This window comes from Pleuronectes platessa, chromosome 21 (genome assembly GCF_947347685.1).
Source record: "Pleuronectes platessa chromosome 21, fPlePla1.1, whole genome shotgun sequence".
NCBI lineage: Eukaryota > Metazoa > Chordata > Actinopteri > Pleuronectiformes > Pleuronectidae > Pleuronectes > Pleuronectes platessa.
The window spans coordinates 3827256-3847310 of record NC_070646.1 but is presented as its reverse complement, the minus strand read 5'-3'; the positions used below and the strand labels follow the sequence as shown (position 1 = coordinate 3847310).

The window sequence follows — 20055 nt, the reverse complement described above, 5'->3', positions numbered from 1 at the left end:
ATTTAATGAAATCACATAAATACAACCTGTAAAAACTCCCCACGTTCTGCACATTATCCACAATATTAAAGAATTAGATTCAGGAAAGCAATTTTAGTTTTTCAAAATAAATTCAATTAATCTGCATCACAAAAGATTAAACAAAACCAAAACTATGTATATTATTTTTATTTTAATCTTAACACACCAAACCTTTACGAGATAATATTGTGAAGATAACAAAAGGGCATATTCTCAGATGTTAACACTGTGTGACAAAGAGCTGCTGAACTCAAGTTCATGTTTTGCTTTTTTGGTATTTTGTAAGGATTTTGCACAGTTTGCAGTAAAAGTATAATTATAATTAAAAAATGAATTTTATGATAATTATATAAATCATAATTATAAACGTAACATTCCCCTCTTGGTTTCTGCAGTTTATCTTCATCAAACTCTGATATGAGGAAACAACGAGAAATTACCTGCAAACAGGTCAAACCACAGCTTCCTGGAGCTGATCCAACTTTCACTGTATAAAGGCTGGACACTTTCAGCTGTCTGACATTGATGAGAGGTGACAGAACAGAACAGCAGCTGCAAACCGTGCACAGGTAATTCATTCACTTGGAAAGATTTAAACATTATTTCAGAAGCGCGATGTTGCATGATAGTATGTTGCTTAAAACTGTATTTCCATATGTAGACTTTTAATTGTCATGAACAATGTTGTTTTATCATCCTTTAACATTGCCAGTTTATTGTTTAATACCATTATTACCTTAGTTACATAGGGGATCATTCCTGCTTTAGCCAGTGAGCAGAATATAACAGAGACACTGTTTTTGCGCTTCATGAATAGAAATATACAGGATTTTGCATTCCTGTGGAGGTCTGTGCTTCCTGTGCGATTCCTAGTTTAGTTTTTGATATTTTCCCTCCTTGAATTTTGATGCATCATATTTGATCAGCAGGTTTTTGAACTTTCAAAAATGGCACGTCAAATCCTGTGGCCTCTGCTACTTTTGGGGATGATGAGTAAGTATTTTCTTTAAATAAAATTCCCCTTTATTTCTCTTGATGCATTTACATAAATTCAATGATTAATCTTTGTTGATCGATGTTAAAAGTCTCTGTATTTTTCTAATTATATCAATACGTTTTCTTTCATAGCTTTGGGGACTACTTGGAGTCCAAGTAAGTTGAAGTTTTTATAAGGTCTTTGTATTTGTTTAAGTTTTAAACTTTTGGACCTTATTTATCTGAGGTCAAGGTCAACGAGATACTCATTTGTTGTTGTATTTACTTAAATTCATTGACTCATCTATGTGGATTGATGTTAAAAGTCTCCGTATTTTTCTAATCATATAAAATCATTTGCTTTAATAGCTACAACGCCAACACCGACTACAAGTAAGTTGATGTTTTAATAAGCTCTTTGTATTTGTTTGCATTTGTAAACTTTAGGATCTAATTTATCCGAGGTCAAGGTCAACGAGATACACATTTTTGTCGCATTTACTTAAATTCATTGACTCATCTATGTTGACTGATGTTAAAAGTCTCAGTATTTTTCTAATTAAATCAAATCATTTGCTTTAATAGCTACAACACCAACACCGATTACAAGTAAGTTGATGTTTTAATAAGGTCTTTGTATTTGTTTACCTTAGTAAATTTTTAGACCTGATTCATCCAAAGTCAACGAAATACACTTTTGGTGTTGCATTTACTTAAATTCCTTGACTTATCTATGTGGATTGATGTTAAAAGTATCAGTATTTTTCTAATCATATAAAATCATTTGCTTTAATAGCTACAACGCCAACAACGACTACAAGTAAGTTGATGTTTTAATAAGCTCTTTGTATTTGTTTGCATTTGTAAACTTTAAGATCCGATTTATCCGAGGTCAAGTTCAACGAGATACACATTTGTTGTCGCATTTACTTAAATTCATTGACTCATCTATGTTGATTGATGTTAAAGGTCTCAGTATTTTTCTAATTATATCTATACGTTTTCTTTCATAGCTTTGGGGACTACTCAGCCTCCAAGTAAGTTGAAGTTTCAATAAGCTCTTTGTATTTTTTTACCTTTGTAAACTTTTGGACCTTATTTATCCTTGGTCAAGGTCAACGAGATATACATTTTTTGTTGCATTTACTTAAATTCATTGACTTATCTATATGGATTGATGTTAAAAGTCTCCGTATTTTTCTAATCATATAAAATCATTTGCTTTAATAGCTACAACGCCAACACCGACTACAAGTAAGTTGATGTTTTAATAAGCTCTTTGTATTTGTTTGCATTTGTAAACTTTAGGATCTAATTTATCCGAGGTCAAGGTCAACGAGATACACATTTTTGTCGCATTTACTTAAATTCATTGACTCATCTATGTTGACTGATGTTAAAAGTCTCAGTATTTTTCTAATTAAATCAAATCATTTGCTTTAATAGCTACAACACCAACACCGATTACAAGTAAGTTGATGTTTTAATAAGGTCTTTGTATTTGTTTACCTTAGTAAATTTTTAGACCTGATTCATCCAAAGTCAACGAAATACACTTTTGGTGTTGCATTTACTTAAATTCCTTGACTTATCTATGTGGATTGATGTTAAAAGTATCAGTATTTTTCTAATCATATAAAATCATTTGCTTTAATAGCTACAACGCCAACAACGACTACAAGTAAGTTGATGTTTTAATAAGCTCTTTGTATTTGTTTGCATTTGTAAACTTTAAGATCCGATTTATCCGAGGTCAAGTTCAACGAGATACACATTTGTTGTCGCATTTACTTAAATTCATTGACTCATCTATGTTGATTGATGTTAAAGGTCTCAGTATTTTTCTAATTATATCTATACGTTTTCTTTCATAGCTTTGGGGACTACTCAGCCTCCAAGTAAGTTGAAGTTTCAATAAGCTCTTTGTATTTTTTTACCTTTGTAAACTTTTGGACCTTATTTATCCTTGGTCAAGGTCAACGAGATATACATTTTTTGTTGTATTTACTTACATTCATTGACTAATCTATGTTGATTGATGCTAAAAGTATCAGTATTTTTCTAATTATATCAAATTATTTGCTTTAATAGCTACAACACCAACACCGACTACAAGTAAGTTGAAGTTTTAATAATCTCTTTGTATTTTTTTACCTTTGTAAACTTTTCGACCTTATTTATCCTAGGTCAAGGTCACGAGATATACATTTGTTGTTGTATTTACTTACATTCATTGACTCATCTATGTTGATTGACGTTAAAAGTCTCAGTATTTTTCTAATTAAATCAAATCATTTGCTTTAATAGCTACAACGCCAACACCGACTACAAGTAAGTTGATGTTTTAATAAGGTCTTTGTATTTGTTTACCTTAGTAAACTTTTGGACCTGATTCATCCAAAGTCAACGAAATACACTTTTGTTGTTGCATTTACTTAAATTCATTGACTTATCTATATGGATTGATGTTAAAAGTCTCCGTATTTTTCTAATCATATAAAATCATTTGCTTTAATAGCTACAACGCCAACACCGACTACAAGTAAGTTGATGTTTTAATAAGCTCTTTGTATTTGTTTGCATTTGTAAACTTTAGGATCTAATTTATCCGAGGTCAAGGTCAACGAGATACACATTTTTGTCGCATTTACTTAAATTCATTGACTCATCTATGTTGACTGATGTTAAAAGTCTCAGTATTTTTCTAATTAAATCAAATCATTTGCTTTAATAGCTACAACACCATCACCGATTACAAGTAAGTTGATGTTTTAATAAGGTCTTTGTATTTGTTTACCTTAGTAAATTTTTAGACCTGATTCATCCAAAGTCAACGAAATACACTTTTGGTGTTGCATTTACTTAAATTCCTTGACTTATCTATGTGGATTGATGTTAAAAGTATCAGTATTTTTCTAATCATATAAAATCATTTGCTTTAATAGCTACAACGCCAACAACGACTACAAGTAAGTTGATGTTTTAATAAGCTCTTTGTATTTGTTTGCATTTGTAAACTTTAAGATCCGATTTATCCGAGGTCAAGTTCAACGAGATACACATTTGTTGTCGCATTTACTTAAATTCATTGACTCATCTATGTTGATTGATGTTAAAGGTCTCAGTATTTTTCTAATTATATCTATACGTTTTCTTTCATAGCTTTGGGGACTACTCAGCCTCCAAGTAAGTTGAAGTTTCAATAAGCTCTTTGTATTTTTTTACCTTTGTAAACTTTTGGACCTTATTTATCCTTGGTCAAGGTCAACGAGATATACATTTTTTGTTGTATTTACTTACATTCATTGACTAATCTATGTTGATTGATGCTAAAAGTATCAGTATTTTTCTAATTATATCAAATTATTTGCTTTAATAGCTACAACACCAACACCGACTACAAGTAAGTTGAAGTTTTAATAATCTCTTTGTATTTTTTTACCTTTGTAAACTTTTCGACCTTATTTATCCTAGGTCAAGGTCACGAGATATACATTTGTTGTTGTATTTACTTACATTCATTGACTCATCTATGTTGATTGACGTTAAAAGTCTCAGTATTTTTCTAATTAAATCAAATCATTTGCTTTAATAGCTACAACGCCAACACCGACTACAAGTAAGTTGATGTTTTAATAAGGTCTTTGTATTTGTTTACCTTAGTAAACTTTTGGACCTGATTCATCCAAAGTCAATGAAATACACTTTTGTTGTTGCATTTACTTAAATTCATTGACTAATCTATGTTGATTGATGTTAAAAGTATCAGTATTTTTCTAATTATATCAAATTATTTGCTTTAATAGCTACAACACCAACACCGACTACAAGTAAGTTGATGTTTTAATAAGGTCTTTGTATTTGTTTACCTTAGTAAACTTTTGGACCTGATTCATCCAAAGTCAACGAAATACACCTTTGTTGTTGCATTTACTTAAATTCATTGACTTATCTATGTGGATTGATGTTAAAAGTATCAGTATTTTTCTAATTATATCAAATAATTTGCTTTAATAGCTACAACGCCAACACCGCCTCCAAGTAAGTTGATGTTTTAATAAGCTCTTTGTACTTGTTTGCCTTTGTAAACTTTTCCGAGGTCAAGGTCACGAGATATACATTTGTTGTTGCATTTACTTAAACTCATTGACTCATCTATGTGGATTGATGTTAAAAGTCTCAGTATTTTTCTAATCATATAAAATCATTTGCTTTAATAGCTACAACGCCAACACCGACTACAAGTAAGTTGATGTTTTAATAAGGTCTTTGTATTTGTTTGCCTCTGAAAACTGTTGGACCTGATCATCTTGTTGATTGATGTGGAAAAATCTCATGGTTTTATCTAATTTTATCTTATCATTTGCTTTAATAGTTACAGCGGGACCACAGGCTCGACGTAAGTTGAAGTTTGAATAAACTCTTAGTAAACTCTTACTTTTTCTTTTATCATTCTCCAATGAGGGTAGTCACACATTCAGTTTAGTCAGCTCAAAGCATGTTTTGCCAGGGTTTTACCTTTTACCACCAGATTACATCCATTACCAGTGTCGCCTTTGTTAGCAAGAGTGAGTAGCTTTAAAATATGTGTCAGATTTAGGTGAAAGGGATCTAGTGGCAGAAATTGAAAATAAAATAATCCTAGTGTTTTTTTCATTAGTGTGTGTTTTTAATCTAAATTCTACGAATCTTTTTTTTCTTTACCCTAACATGGGCCCTTTGTATTTAAATACTTTATATTTACATCGGGGGTGGGTGCTTTTTTTTTACAGTAGCCAGAATTTTACTAACTAATTATCTTATCTAAGCATTATGAACTCTTATGACAAATGAACTGTACCACAGGTTCTCTATCATTTTTGGAAGGGGAGGGTGAGGTGAGGGGTGTTCAGCTGCAACATGAAACATCACCACTAGATATCAGTAAATCCTACATAATGAACCTTTAAGTCATGTCTCAATTAATTTGCCCTTTTCTTAAGTTTTTCTTATTATTATTAATAAAAGCAGAACGTGTGGACATGCAAAGATTTCTGAAATAAAGAAGATCTGTTCTGGTCGTTCAGTACACTTCTTTAAGAGATCAAAAAAATACAGGGTTTCTGCAAGTAGGATTGAACAAGGATATTAATGGTTAGATTTGATGATCTAGAATTGTTATATGATAATAACCCCAATATGTTTGTTCTATTTTTTAATGGCACTTCTTTCATTATTTTTACAGAACTCCTTTACCCAATAAATGGAATAACAAGCTCTCGATCAGATGATGGAAGTTCACCTCGAATTCCCCTGCAACGAGCTTTTGTTTACTTTGGACAGTCACATAATCAGATCTATGTATGTTAACAATTTTCTTGTTGTATTTGATTTTCTTCTTGTATCCTATGCGGACAAATCCCATTTACATCAACTGGTTAGACAATCCCTTCCAATTCAAGATCTTAGTTGTAAAGATAAAAAGATAAAATGGTTTGGTGCTGCGAATTGTCTGTAGTGAAACATAAACATAAAACATTTGCATCATTTATGTTAATAAATATGTTGATATTTGTACGGTTGTCTCTGATCAATCCCCACTAAATCTTTATAATTAATAACTGTTTTATGTGTTTCCAGGTGAACCACAATGGACACCTGACCTTTAATGCTGCATGGTATGTTTACATACCTCAACGGATTCCACTACATGGATCCAGAGATTTCATCGCTCCATTCTGGACAGATTTGGATAACAGAGCTAATGGTCAGATCTACTACAACCAATATACCAGCGGCAGTGTCCTCCAACAAGCCACACAGGACATTAATACCTACTTCCCATCACTGCGCTTTAATGCCAACTGGGTCTTTGTTGCTACATGGTATGAGGTGGCCTACTTTCCAACAACTGGCACAGTAAGTCAGCTGATTTTTATTGGGGAAATACTTTATTTTGTTCTGAATGTGTGTTCAATAAATTACTATTTGTAAAAACAACTCATTTTCTACAGCGAACAACAGTGCAAGCGGTCTTGATCTCTGGTGGCAGTTACTCATTTGTGTTGATGAACTATGGTCAAATAGCAGCAACAAGCCGGAGTGTACAGGTTAGTGCCTCCAGATAAAAACTGCAAAAATGTTTTTAAGTTTCCATGCGGTTCTTGCAGTAATGGCAGTGAAGAAATAGAAAGAATTCAAACATTTAATTGTCTCTTTGCAACATGTGTTTCCAGGCTGGTTATGACACGGCAGATTCTCCTCACCATCTCTCCATCCCAGGATCATTCAGTGGAAATGCAACAGGCAATAGCTCAGCTTTCAGTCTGGGCAGCAACGTCAACGTACCCGGTCGCTGGGCTTTCCGGACAGACCATGGACGAAGAGGCTGCACTTTTAATGGTAAGACCAGAACCAGATGGGGATACTTAGTTAATGTGATGTGGATATTTGATCAACAAATAAGCCATTGATCAAGGTTTTATATGCTGCACAATGCTGATTACACGGGGAATGTGGTGATTTGTAAAGATGAATTTATGAGGACGCTTAAGTATTTAAGTATGTCAAAGTAAGTACTTAAGTATGTCTTTAAGTACTTAAGTATGTCAAATTGATTTAGACCATGAACACGCGCAAACCATTCATCCTACTCTTTGCTCTGAAATTAAAGGTAAAAATGCCCTCAAAAGTTAAATGGTTTAATAGTAGCAGAAGCCTAAGCCTTTCAAACAACCTTTATTTCTATTTCTCTCAAAGGGGATCTTGTGCAAATTGGAGACTCATTCTGGAGTGACGGAACCTGCACAGAGAAGTGCACCTGCACCAGCGCAGGCCTGCGGTGTGTCAGGCAACCCTGCTCCTTTTCCCAAATCTGCCGTCGTGCTTCATTTAAGTTCTCCTGCCAGACGGTGCAGAGAAGCACCTGCACCGTGAGCGGTGATCCACATTATTATACCTTCGATGGCAAAGTGTTTCACTTTCAGGGTACCTGCACTTATGTTCTCTCAGAACAATGTGGTCGTGGGCTGCCGTACTATCGAGTAGAGGGCAAGAACGAGAACCGTGGCAGTACACGAGTCTCTTGGACAAGACTTGTGAAAGTATTCGTCAACAATGACATTATCGAGCTCGTCAAAGGACATCGTGGTGAGGCTAAGGTAAGCATCAACCTCACGACATTTGCACCGCCTCTTTGTATAGTATTTTTATGTATTCTGTATTGTTAACAATGTTTCTTTGCTTACAGGTCAATGGAAGTTATGCTGCTATTCCATTCTCCCTGAACAATGGTTCTGTCCAGGTTTACCAGTCCGGTTTTTCTCTGGTCATCAGTACTAACTTTGGCTTGCTGGTTTCTTACGACGCATATCATTATGTCAGGATCAGCGTACCCCACACTTACCAAAATGCAACCTGTGGCTTATGTGGGAGCCTCAATAACAACCCCAGGGATGACTTTAAAACTCGCCAAGGGGCCATTGTGAGCTCTGATGTGGTATTCGCCGAGAGTTGGAAAGCACAAGGAGATGATGAGCCCGGGTGTGGGATCCGATGCAGAGGTCTGGCCTGTGCTGACTGTACTGCACAGCAGACAGCGTTATACAGCAATGCAGACCATTGTGGTATCCTCCAGACACGCTCTGGACCTTTTGCCGCCTGCCATCAACGACTTCCCCCACAGACCTTTGTGGACAATTGTGTGTATGATCTCTGTGTAGGAGGAGGGTACCAGCCCATTCTGTGTCAAGCACTACATGTTTACGCAAGTCAGTGTCAGCAGAGTGGTATCCAGCTGCCAAGCTGGAGGAGAGAAGGATTCTGTGGTATGTCTGTCACTCATTCAACATTATGTTAAAACCTCATTTCAACAGTTTCATGAGGTCAATGTCTATTTTATCTTTTTGTCTAGAAATCCCCTGCCCAGCCAACAGCCACTTTGAGTCCCAGGGCACAGGGTGTCCAGCTACCTGTGTCAATCCCAATTCCACCAACAACTGCCCTCTCCCTGCCCAGGAGAGCTGCATCTGCAATTCAGGCTACATCCTCAGTGCTGGGGTCTGTGTCCCTAATGCTCAGTGTGGCTGCAGCTTTGAGGGTCGTTACTACAGCTCTGGACAAACTGTGATACTTGACAATAACTGTGGAAGACGTTGCAGCTGCAGTGTTGGCCGCATGACCTGTCGTTCACATAGTTGTAGTCCCCTTGAGTCCTGCAGGGTGGAGGAGGGAGAAAGAGGGTGTAGACCTAACAGCTATGCAACATGCTTGACAAGGGGACCAGGGTCATATCAAACATTTGATGGACTGATGTACCAGTATCCTGGGGCATGTCGACTGACTCTGGCAAAAGTGATGGGATTGTCTGCTCACCCCCACTTTATGGTGACAGCAGAAAAAGTACCCAGAGGCCAACGCGGATTTGCAAGGTTGCTAAAGTTTGAGGCAGAGGGAACACAAGTCTCCATTGAGATGGCAAACAGCAGCACAGTTCAGGTAAGATAATTAAGTATATTACAAAAACTGAAGACAACAAAAACAAGATATTCCAAGCAAATACATACGTTTTGAATTTTTTAAATGAGAGTCTTATTTCCAAGCATGTCTGACTCTGTCTGTTTAAATGGCTCTCTAGGTGGACGGTCAGCAGATCAGACTTCCTTTCAGCTCAGCATCCAACCGAATCCAAATCTACCACAGCAGCATTCACAGTATCATCATTCGCACATCCTTTGGTGTGACCGTGCAGACAGTCTGGCCTCACTTTGTGCGCATCACTGCACCTGGTGTCTACAATGGTTCCCTGGGTGGACTCTGTGGTAACTACAATGGTCACTCACATGACGACTTCCGCACACCCAATGGCATTCTGGTCAACAGCTCTCAGGTCTTTGGAGACAGCTGGCGAGACGGCTCCCTCGCTGCACACTGTGTAGAAAGTGTAAGTCCTAATTCTCCAACAAACTACAACTCCAGTGAGTACTGTGGAATCATTGGCTCAAGAGAGGGACCATTTACCCAGTGTTGGGCCATGGTGGACCCAAGACCACATGTGGAAGTGTGCATGGAGATCCTGGGAGGCTCTAGTGATCCAGCATCCACACTTTGTGAGGTCCTACGGGATTACGCACTGATTTGTCAGCAGAAGGGTGTCGCCTTGCCACACTGGAGGAATGCAACTAGCTGCGGTAAGCACTTGTCCTCCTGTTGTGTTAACTTTAAATATGGTATAAAACAAAGTATGAACCCTTTGAACCTGTTTGTTATCCTCTAGATCAAACCTGCCCGCGAAACAGCCGCTATGAACTTTGTGAAACCGCTTGTCCTTCCACTTGCCCCAGCCTCTCTTTCCCATTTACCTGTGACACTGTGTGCCAGGAGGGTTGCCAGTGTGATGATGGTTTTGTTCTCAATGGCAACCAGTGTGTGCCACCAACATCCTGCGGATGTCATCACAATGGACGCTATCGGCAAGGTGGAGAACAGTTCTGGGACAGTGAAGAATGTCAGAGCTTGTGTTCCTGTAATGGCACAACTGGGTTAGTGCACTGTCGTCCCAGCTCCTGTGGTCCCCAGGAGTCCTGTCGTGTGCTGGGGGGCGACTTTGGCTGCCATCCCAACCCTCATGGCACCTGCTCTGCCTCTGGAGACCCCCATTACCTCACATTTGATCGCAAGGCCTTTGACTTCCAGGGAACCTGCCGATATGTTCTTGCAACCCTCTGTAATGACACTGATGGAGTTCAATTTTCGGTGGAGGCTAAGAATGAGCCGTGGCATGGGAGCACAGTTTCAATCACAGCTGAGGTTTTTGTGAATGTATTGGGTTACCAACTGCATGTGTCCAGGCACAACAGAGGTGTGGTAGAGGTGAGTTGAACAATGTTTGAAAGATCACTATCAGTTTTTGAGGCCCCAGAGTTTGGGCTCTGTCATAATGCAAACACATTGGCATTTGCAAAGTTTTGTAACTGGTAACAGATAATTGCAGAAGAGAATTGTAAGATAATTTTGAGGTAATTCACAAATGTTCCCTTCAAATACAGTAGTTTGATCACCATAGGATACTGGCAACTGAATCTAGGTCACAAATATCCAACAAATTTTAAGTTTTATATATATATACATATATATATAACTTATTTTTGCAATATTTTCATCCAATGTTTTAGGTTAACGGAATAATTAGCAATCTGCCAATTCTGTTGAGTGGAAATGTGTCGGTCTTTGCAAGTGGCTCACGCACATTTATCAATGCTGATTTCGGCCTCAGCGTCTCATACGATGGATGGAGCACAGTGTACATCTCGGTGCCATCACATTACAGGTATTTGCCATTCAGAGTTTAAATCACTAACAACCTTCACAGTATTGTTTTAGCTGTAAATAGTTAAAGTATTTGTCTTTGTATGGCACTAACCTACTGTACATTAAAGGGGCAACACAAGTAATGTTTGATTGATGTATTGTTCCGGGTAAATGGCACTGAATTTTCCCAATTACTTATCATCTTAATAGAGGCAAAACATGTGGACTTTGTGGAAACTTCAATGGAAATCAAAGGGATGACTTCCGCACCCCATCTGGAGCAATAGTCCCCACTCCAGGTCAGTTTGGAACATCTTGGAAGGTGGCAGGAAACTACACCTGCAGTGATGGCTGTGGTTCCTCCTGCCCTCGGTGTCTCGATGAGCGCCCTGCTCGAGCTCAGTGTGAAGTGATTCAAGCAGCCGACGGCCCCTTCAGCTTCTGCCACGAGGATGTGGACCCGGCGCCATATTTCAACGACTGTGTGTTTGACGTTTGTGTGTCGGGAAATGCGGGTGGAGATCTTGTGTGCAGGGCCATTCAAGCTTATGTCAGTGCCTGTCAGTCTGCTAATGTTCGAATCTACCCTTGGAGACAGAACACCACCTGCAGTGAGTCAAGCCGTTAATGCATCACTAGCAAACTGACTGAATGACTGTATTTATATATTTTTTTCTATCATAAACATCTAATAGCCACCTTTTCTTTCCTGAATTATTAAGGACTGAGCTGTCCAGTAAACAGCCATTATGAGCTGTGTGGTACCGACTGTGGCCACACCTGTGCCAGCAGTGTTGATGCCACCTGTGAGCGGGTTTGCTCTGAGGGATGTTTCTGTGATGAGGGGTTCGTCAGGAGTGGGACGAGGTGTGTCCCTGTGGAAAACTGTGGCTGCCAATATGACGGCTTCTACTATGATGTAAGTCACACAAATGAACAATAAAACAAGATTTCTATCAATATGCTCGAAAAATTGAACTGTAGAATATTGAATAGTTCCTATCAGATGAATTCCGCAAATATGTCAGTCTTTGTACATATGGCCATTGACCATTGGTAAAGAGCTATTAAGCAGCTCTCTTAGATGTCCGAATCCTGATGTCCAATTCCTGCATCTGTCACTCATCACTATGCTTATCAAAAAACTGTATCTTCATTAAATAAAAGTGAAGTTGCTTGGTCTATCATCAGACTATTTAAGCCAGGAATACATATTTGATACATATATACATAATTAACATAAATTCTTCATTCTATGAATCAAGACAAGTAACTAATGTGTGCTATATAACATTTTCCATTCCGTTTTTGTGTTATTATTGTAGAAAATGCTCAATTTTGGAAGATTTCATGTGTCTCTTTTCCTCCCATGTTGCAGGCGGGTGAGTCCTTCTGGACAGACGGCTGCTCCCGGCAATGTAAATGTCATGCTCCAAACGACCTGCGCTGCTCTGCTGCAACTTGCACGCCTGAACAACAGTGCACCATCAGAAATGGAAAGCTGGGCTGTTTCAGTGCAATGGCTACTTGCACCGTGTGGGGGGATCCACATTACAACACCTTTGATGGGGCACTAGCTCATTTCCAGGGCACTTGCTCTTACACCATCACTGAGAGTGTTGGCAACAGTACCAGGGGAACCCAATTTCTAGTGGCTGCGACCAATAATCACAGAGGCAACAACCGCGTGTCATATGTGTCAGCAGTGGATATATTCCTCTCAAACCAAACAGAGAGAGTGAATCTGAGGATCGGACCAAATAAGAGAGTAACGGTAAGCCTGTGATTACTCTAAGAATGAACATGTCACTGTATCGGTCTGGTGTGAACAAGTTCCTCTTCACTTTTTGTCTCTCTCATCCCTCCAGGTAAATGGAAGTGTGGTTTCTCTTCCAACCACCGGAGGAGCTTTAGCTCACATTGAGAGGCAGGGAAGCTACATAGTGGTCGTTGCCAATGACCTGGTGGTCCAGTTTGACGGCACCAGTACCTTACTGGTCAGAATCGGCCAAAATCATCAAAACAGAGTCACTGGGATGTGTGGAAATTTCAACAATGATCCTGCAGATGACAAATTCTTGCCCAATGGCACACTGGCACAAAATGACAATGAGTTTGGACATAGCTGGAAGGCACCTACAAGCCAATCAGGGTGAGCTGCTTTGGAATAAACTTATGTAGGATATTCCACAACCGAATTATCGTTGTCAGTTAAAAGACTTCCTATACATAGAGTAGATAGTATCTTCCCCAGCTTCACCACTACACATTTATTCTCATAAAAGTGGATTGTTGAAATCTTACAGAGAAGTATGTTGTAGAAAAGTGAGCAAAGTCAGTCTCTTCAGGAGTTAATATGTATGATGCATTTTCTAGATGTGGATCAACTGATGAAAGGAACGATGATGGATTGAACAACTGCATGTATAGAGAAGAATACACTGAGCTGTGCAGCATCATCACCAACACCAGCGGGCCATTCAGCGACTGCCACTTACACTCTGACCCTCGGCCATTCTTCACTTCCTGTGTCTATGATCTCTGCCACTACACTCCAGCCAATGGCATGCTGTGCTCTGCCATCTCAGCCTATGAGAGAACCTGCACCGTTTTGGGGTTGAACATCTCTGAGTGGCGCCCGGCTTTGCATTGTGGTAAAGTTGAACTTGACTTATTGATAGCAAAGATGATAAATGAGACAATAACTCAATAGGTTAATAGAGCGAGTCGTTTGCTCAACTTTGACTTATTCCGTTTCGTTAATTTCCCCCCTGTCCTTTCCTCACTACTTCCACAGCCACCTCCGACCCGTGTGAAGAGCTGAACTGCACAGAGAATGAGTGGTGTGGTCAGAAGGACGGGGTTCACGGCTGCTTCTGTGATGAACGCCACCATCGGCCCAATAACGAGAGCTACGGTGAGGCCTCTAAAAACACTGTCGACAAAGATACAAATTTTATAGAAGCTCACGTGGCCTAAAACGAGACGAAATTCTAAAAAACTAAAGAGAATTTTATTTCGAACTCTCTCTCTCATAGACTCGTCCATTTCTTGCGTCAGTAGTTCGGGCACCATGTCCGTGTCCCGCTGTCAGCTCTTTGAAGCTGGCTTCCACTCCGACGCCCTCCATCTCAGAGAGGACTCCTGTAAAGGTGCTCTTCAGAATGGACGACTGGTGTTCGACTTCGACAACAACGAGCGTCACTGCGGCACGGTCCTCAAGGTGCAGTCACTCGTGATCAGTTCATACAAAATATAATTTCTGATCAATTATTTCCAAACAAACTAATACTGTTTTGTCATTTCAATTTGAAGAGCAATGGAACCCATTTCATCTATGAGAATAACATCCAGGGCAATGTGGACCCTCACGATGGACTAATCAGCCGCCAGAGGAACATCCATCTGCTCTTCTGCTGTGTCTACCCTCTGACTCAGGCCGTGTCTATGGATGTGGGGATTAATCCTGTAGAGAGGTAACCATCCCATTTCTTCTATATGTTGTATTTGATTGACTTCATCACCTAGGTCCATCTAGGTCTGTCATGGTGTATAAGATGCTACTAGAGTGTCAATTGTAACCTATTTAAAAAATAATTATATTAAACAGTGAACGGAGCCTTGTGTAATTGCTCACAATTACACTCATCCCAGCATTTACATTTTTGAATAGGTAAATTTTGTACGAATTTCCAATTTAGACTCTTGAGCTTAGAAGTCAACAAATACCTGTCAATGGATTCCTTCTAAAGTCATTATGTGTTTTGTTCATAGCATTGTGAGGAAGAAGCTTCCAGCTGGCCAAGGGGAGTATCACATGAGGATGATCCCCTACCAGGATGCTGGCTTCCGCCACCCCTTCAACAGCAACGGGAATGTTGAAATGGAAGTAGACCAGAGATTGTATGTGGAGGTGCGCACGGACGGAGTCGATCAGCAGCAGATCTCCACTGTTTTGGACTCTTGTTGGGCCACGCCCGTCAACCTGGAGACCTACCCTGTTCGCTGGGATCTCATCAATTCAGAGTAAAGGAACTATTGCAACTCTTTCGTCTTAACAGAGTGATTTCTCACTCTTGATTGCCAGTGTTTCTCTTCACTTGGTCTACCATTTATTTCTTTCAAATGTTATCTTCCCTGTCTTTCAGGTGCCCTAATGAAAAGGATGGGACAGTAGAACTGATTGAGAATGGCAAATCCACCGCGGCTCGTTTCTCCTTCAGGATGTTCACATTTTCCAACTTTTCTTCCATTTACCTGCACTGCCGGGTTCACCTGTGTCTGCTGAGAAACAACAACTGCACAGCTGTGAGTTGTATTAAAATATATGGTGGCTGGCTAAAGGATAGGTCATAACCCCCAACTCAGCAATGTTAGGAGTCAGCTTTTCCTGTCAACTTTGGTTTTGATTAGCTAATTGATGATATTTGATGCTATTTGATGTTGCGCAAGACGGCAGCATCTCGTATCCAGAAGGTTTTAGATCCATTTCCGTACAGTGGGAGGAAATGCAGACACATCTTAACATGTAGTTTATGGAAAATATTAATTGTCAAACGGTGAATTAGCATAATCCTCTCATGTTCTTTCTTGCAGCACTGCTACCCGGGCCACCACAGGCGAGTTGAGAGGGACGTAAACTTCCATGACACTTCATTCATGTCAGTTGGACCCCTAAGCCTGATTGGAGAATCACGTGGTAAAGCTCTCTCTTTTTCACAACTTTTGCATTCTTGCAGATGACACAGAGCTGGAGTGTGATTTCATTCATGCTTTGAAATTTTGATTCTTCTCTTGCAGGCATATTAAGGGAAACAAGCTCTGCCCCAGGCCTGTTGACTCCGCTGGTGACCCTGCTGCTCACTTTGATTACCGCCAAAATTCTGGTCTAGGGAGATCAGTGATGATCGGTATTTTGATTTATATCAGTAGGTGGAACTTACACACAGCATGATGAATCTGAAAACACTTGTTTGTTGACAGATTATATTCGTTGATTGAATCCCATGCTCTTTTGAAAAATTGCACTTTCTTGATTCTTGTTGTTCTGGGTTTGTACCCTCATGTTTGAATGCATTTATTCTAAGTCACTTTGGATCAAAGCATCAGCTAAATGAAATGTAATGTAATCAAATGATCATGTATCGTAAAGTTTCCAAGTGTAATTAAAGAATTTTCATGTGTGGAGAACAGATCTAATATGTTGCCTATGATTTTTTTCTGGATTGTGAACACAATCCTAGTCCAGCAGGACCACTGAAGTACCTGATTGTTCATAGTGAAGGGTTCTCAAAGAAGTGCTTTACATTACAATACAAGGATTTCTATACGGGAAATCGATAAAATAAAAGAAAGAGATGCAATGTCAAGACGTTGATTAAAATTATTTGATCCACCCTTTAGTCCGGCTGGATCTTTGTTGAATCCGTTCAGTCGTTTTTGCATAATCCTGCTCACAGACAGATAAACAGAAATGCAGACATACTGGGACCTCATTCAATTTTTCAAAAAGGCTGATCCCAACTCTGCGTTTAGCAACATTTGGCTTTTTCTGACCGTGAACCATCTCTTTCTCAATTTATTCTTATTCGACCACATTTCATTTTTGTGATTAACAGAGGATTGGTTCTCAAACGACAATCTCTTCTTTCTTTGAGGCTGTCAGGAAATACACGGCGTCCTCCAGGAAAGGCTTTGGATGATAACCTCTTATAAAAGCTATTATATCTTTTATCTGATCCTGCTCCTCCTGCATGATAAAATCATTATTTGTTACTGGGAATACAGGTTCAATGAATCAGAGGAGGAAATTGGTTGTCTGCCAGACTTTACTACTCCTATAAAACACAAAAAACAAAAGACGACTTGACAGTTTATAGTGAAAACGAAATGACTATTACAAAGACTACAATAAAAAGCTATAAATCATTGAAGGCAATAAAACAACAGACTGAAACAGAGTTGCATAACTATAATAAACGAGTTTTACACGAGATGCAGAGTGTATCAATGACCAAGTATCACAGTGTATAATTCAATCCAAGTAAAGCCCAGCTCACGCCTCAGAGTTTTTAGCTCGACTTTCCAGTCGCTAACAAAAGCTCCAGATCAGAGCTAAATCTGCGTTCGATCACTGGACGCCAATCGCAAAGTGTGAACTCGTCAGAGATGCAACTCAAGGGGGGATAACGACATGATGCAGACTCTCACTAAATATCTGGATGATTCAGTGACAACACCAGGCGATCAGAGTGCAGGATGGGGCGACTGCACATGGCTGTAATGTGGGAAAACACACAAAGGATCATTCAGACTCACTGTGTCACTTCTCATTGTTTTTCATGAGTCCAGACATACCTGTCGGGAGTTTTCCCTGGTGAAAGAACATGTGGTGTGTAAACCCTTCTCATTACCTGAGGATCTGGGCCAACCATTGGAACCCACGGTAGTTACCAAGGTTCCAGGCCAGATTGCTCCTCCGATTCCTCGGGAGGGCTGAATATCCTGTAGTCTTGATATTATTACTCAAATGCATAAGAGGATTTAATGAAGCTAAGTACTTTTTATTGTTATGAAGGGTCTTTAAAATATTTCCTCAGGCACATCTAGAATTTCTTTTAATCAAACTAGCAGTTAACTGATATATATATGACTTTCTATAACGAGTCATGGGGATATTAAGTTAATCGTTTTTCATGTTGTAGCTAATTCATGTCTTAACAAAGCTAAAAACCCTCATCTGGGGCAAACACTGATGCTTTCAGAACTTCCTATGGAATCTTTTCTCCCTTCCAGGCAAACACATCCTCTCTGTGGTTCTTCTTTGATATTTAACACAACTTGCAGGGACCAGAAACTTGAAGGAGCATCTTCAAACCAAAGAACAAAGACGGAATAAACATGGCTGCTTATGAATTATTTTATTGTGGTATGGTGGAGCAGTGCACGGTCTTTGATTCGGGCTGAACTTTCAACTGCATCATCAACATGCAGCGAGAGTTCAACTGTGTGTCAGGTTCTGTACGTCATGTTTCCCGTCTCATCTCTAAATTTGATTGATCTTGCAACATCATGGGACGATACACACCCAATAAAGAACAATACCTCCTTGTGTCTTTCTCCTGAAAGGACGTAACCCATCCCTAATATTGTGAGAATTATTAACTGAGTAAATCATTGGGCAATATTTTCCGTATCTAAGGCAGTAAAAGTTATTGCAGAGCTTTTCTCCGCATAACTTGTGTATAGGTTGTTGGAACCACGCCAGCTTTTACTATTTAAAGGCTCGTTTCAGCTCTGTCGTCTCACACGGATGAGAGCAGCAGCATAAGTGGTAGCAGGTGATTATTTTAAAGAGGTCAAATTTGAATGTTTTTTCATTCAATAAAATTTCAATTATATAAAATTTGTACTTGCAGTATTTGGCTTATACTTGTCTTAATACATGTCTTTCAGTTTGAACAGATTTGATCCCGGAGTCAACCAGAATGGCAAATCAAATCTTTTTGGCACTTCTAGTTTTGGGGATGATAAGTAAGTAATTGAAGTCATTTAACAATCAGCTTTTTATTGCGTGATTACGATGTAAATATGTATTTTTTTAGTTATTCGTTTTTTTATTCACATTTTAACATCATTTTGAGACTTTGTCAAAGGCTCTATGTAAATACAAATCCTTATTATTATTATTAGGGATGCACCGATATGGAAATTCTTGGCCGATACCGATATTTAAAATAACAATCTGGCCGATAGCCGATACCGATACCGATATTTGTTTATTTTCTTTTTGTTGTTATTCATTCACCCTTTTGTGCCAGAAAAATAATTAAATCATTATTTAGAAAGCACTATTTAAAAAAATGTCAGCCCTTCATCACTCTTATCTTTTAATGAAAACACAGATTGAATCAGATTTATGAAACAATCTTTGATTTAACTTAACTTTATTTAACAGAGACATATTATGCCCATTTTACCGCAAGTTGAAATGGTTCCTTGGGATCTTAATATGTCTGTAACATATTTTGGTCAAAATACCACAAGGGTAATTTAAAACAGTACCTTTTTACCCTGTCTAAAACAGCCCTGTTAAAGTATCATTATAGAGAACGCTCTTCTCATTGATTTACGGTAGCAGTATTGCCCGTTTATTAGATGTGTTACGGCTTCTGTGTGTATGACGTATGTTGTCAGTTCCCTTGTTACCTGTGCATGAGACGGATGAATAGAGCCGGTGCACATGAGAATAAAGTACTTAAACAGACGCCACGCTCATACTTTTTACACCAGGTTACACTGCGTGAGTCAAGATAACTTAACAAGCCCTCCTCAGTTTTACCTGTTTTTAGTGTCGGGCAGAAATCACATCGCGTCAACACCCACCGTGGCCCTTCGCGATGCTTGTTTTAATTAAACAGTCGGATTCCCCTGGTCCGCACCAGTTCTCAGTCAGCTGCTAGGCGCCAGCCGGAGGGTTCCCCCAGCGGTCGCCGTAGCTGAGGTGATCCGCGAGAAGGGCCCGACACGCGTCCAGAGTGGCCGACGCTGACCGCGTACCCGGTCCCCTCCAACGGCCCGCCTTCCGCGCCGGCGATGGACACCGGCCCGCGGTACAAGAGAAAGAAAGCCCCCCCACCAGTGACGCCGTGAGGTGCCACCGGATGAGGACCTCCCGGTGCCGCACACTGAGCCTCCGGCGGCGCGGAGAGGAGGGCAACGGAGGGACTGCTCCCCCAGCCGCGGCACGTGCCCAGCGGTTTTACCACAAAT

At 39.5% G+C, this 20055-nt stretch overlaps 1 protein-coding gene across 50 annotated transcripts; it reads left to right on the top strand.

Annotated features, from left to right (window-relative positions):
- The first annotated feature begins 535 nt into the window (after nt 1–535).
- Nucleotides 536–16477, top strand: LOC128426612 (alpha-tectorin). Of its 50 annotated transcripts, none has more exons than XM_053413561.1 (45): nt 536–590; nt 951–1014; nt 1150–1173; nt 1366–1389; nt 1582–1605; nt 1793–1816; nt 2010–2033; nt 2227–2250; nt 2443–2466; nt 2654–2677; nt 2871–2894; nt 3088–3111; nt 3304–3327; nt 3515–3538; nt 3731–3754; nt 3942–3965; nt 4159–4182; nt 4376–4399; nt 4592–4615; nt 4803–4826; nt 5014–5037; nt 5217–5240; nt 5372–5395; nt 6221–6336; nt 6616–6894; nt 6990–7085; nt 7212–7377; nt 7735–8135; nt 8225–8801; nt 8888–9471; nt 9611–10163; nt 10250–10845; nt 11148–11302; nt 11494–11894; nt 12006–12202; nt 12662–13057; nt 13152–13435; nt 13660–13937; nt 14081–14200; nt 14322–14506; nt 14599–14759; nt 15058–15309; nt 15432–15591; nt 15880–15982; nt 16084–16477. In XM_053413561.1, the coding sequence occupies exons 2-45, from the start codon at nt 969–971 to the stop codon at nt 16173–16175; spliced, it is 6702 nt and encodes a 2233-aa protein (XP_053269536.1). In that variant the 5' UTR covers nt 536–590; nt 951–968; the 3' UTR covers nt 16176–16477. The 50 variants fall into 50 exon arrangements, with proteins under 50 accessions (XP_053269536.1, XP_053269543.1, XP_053269538.1 ...); XM_053413562.1 differs by having other exon boundaries at nt 550–590; nt 948–1014; XM_053413568.1 differs by lacking the exon at nt 1582–1605.
- The last annotated feature ends 3578 nt before the right edge of the window (nt 16478–20055 follow it).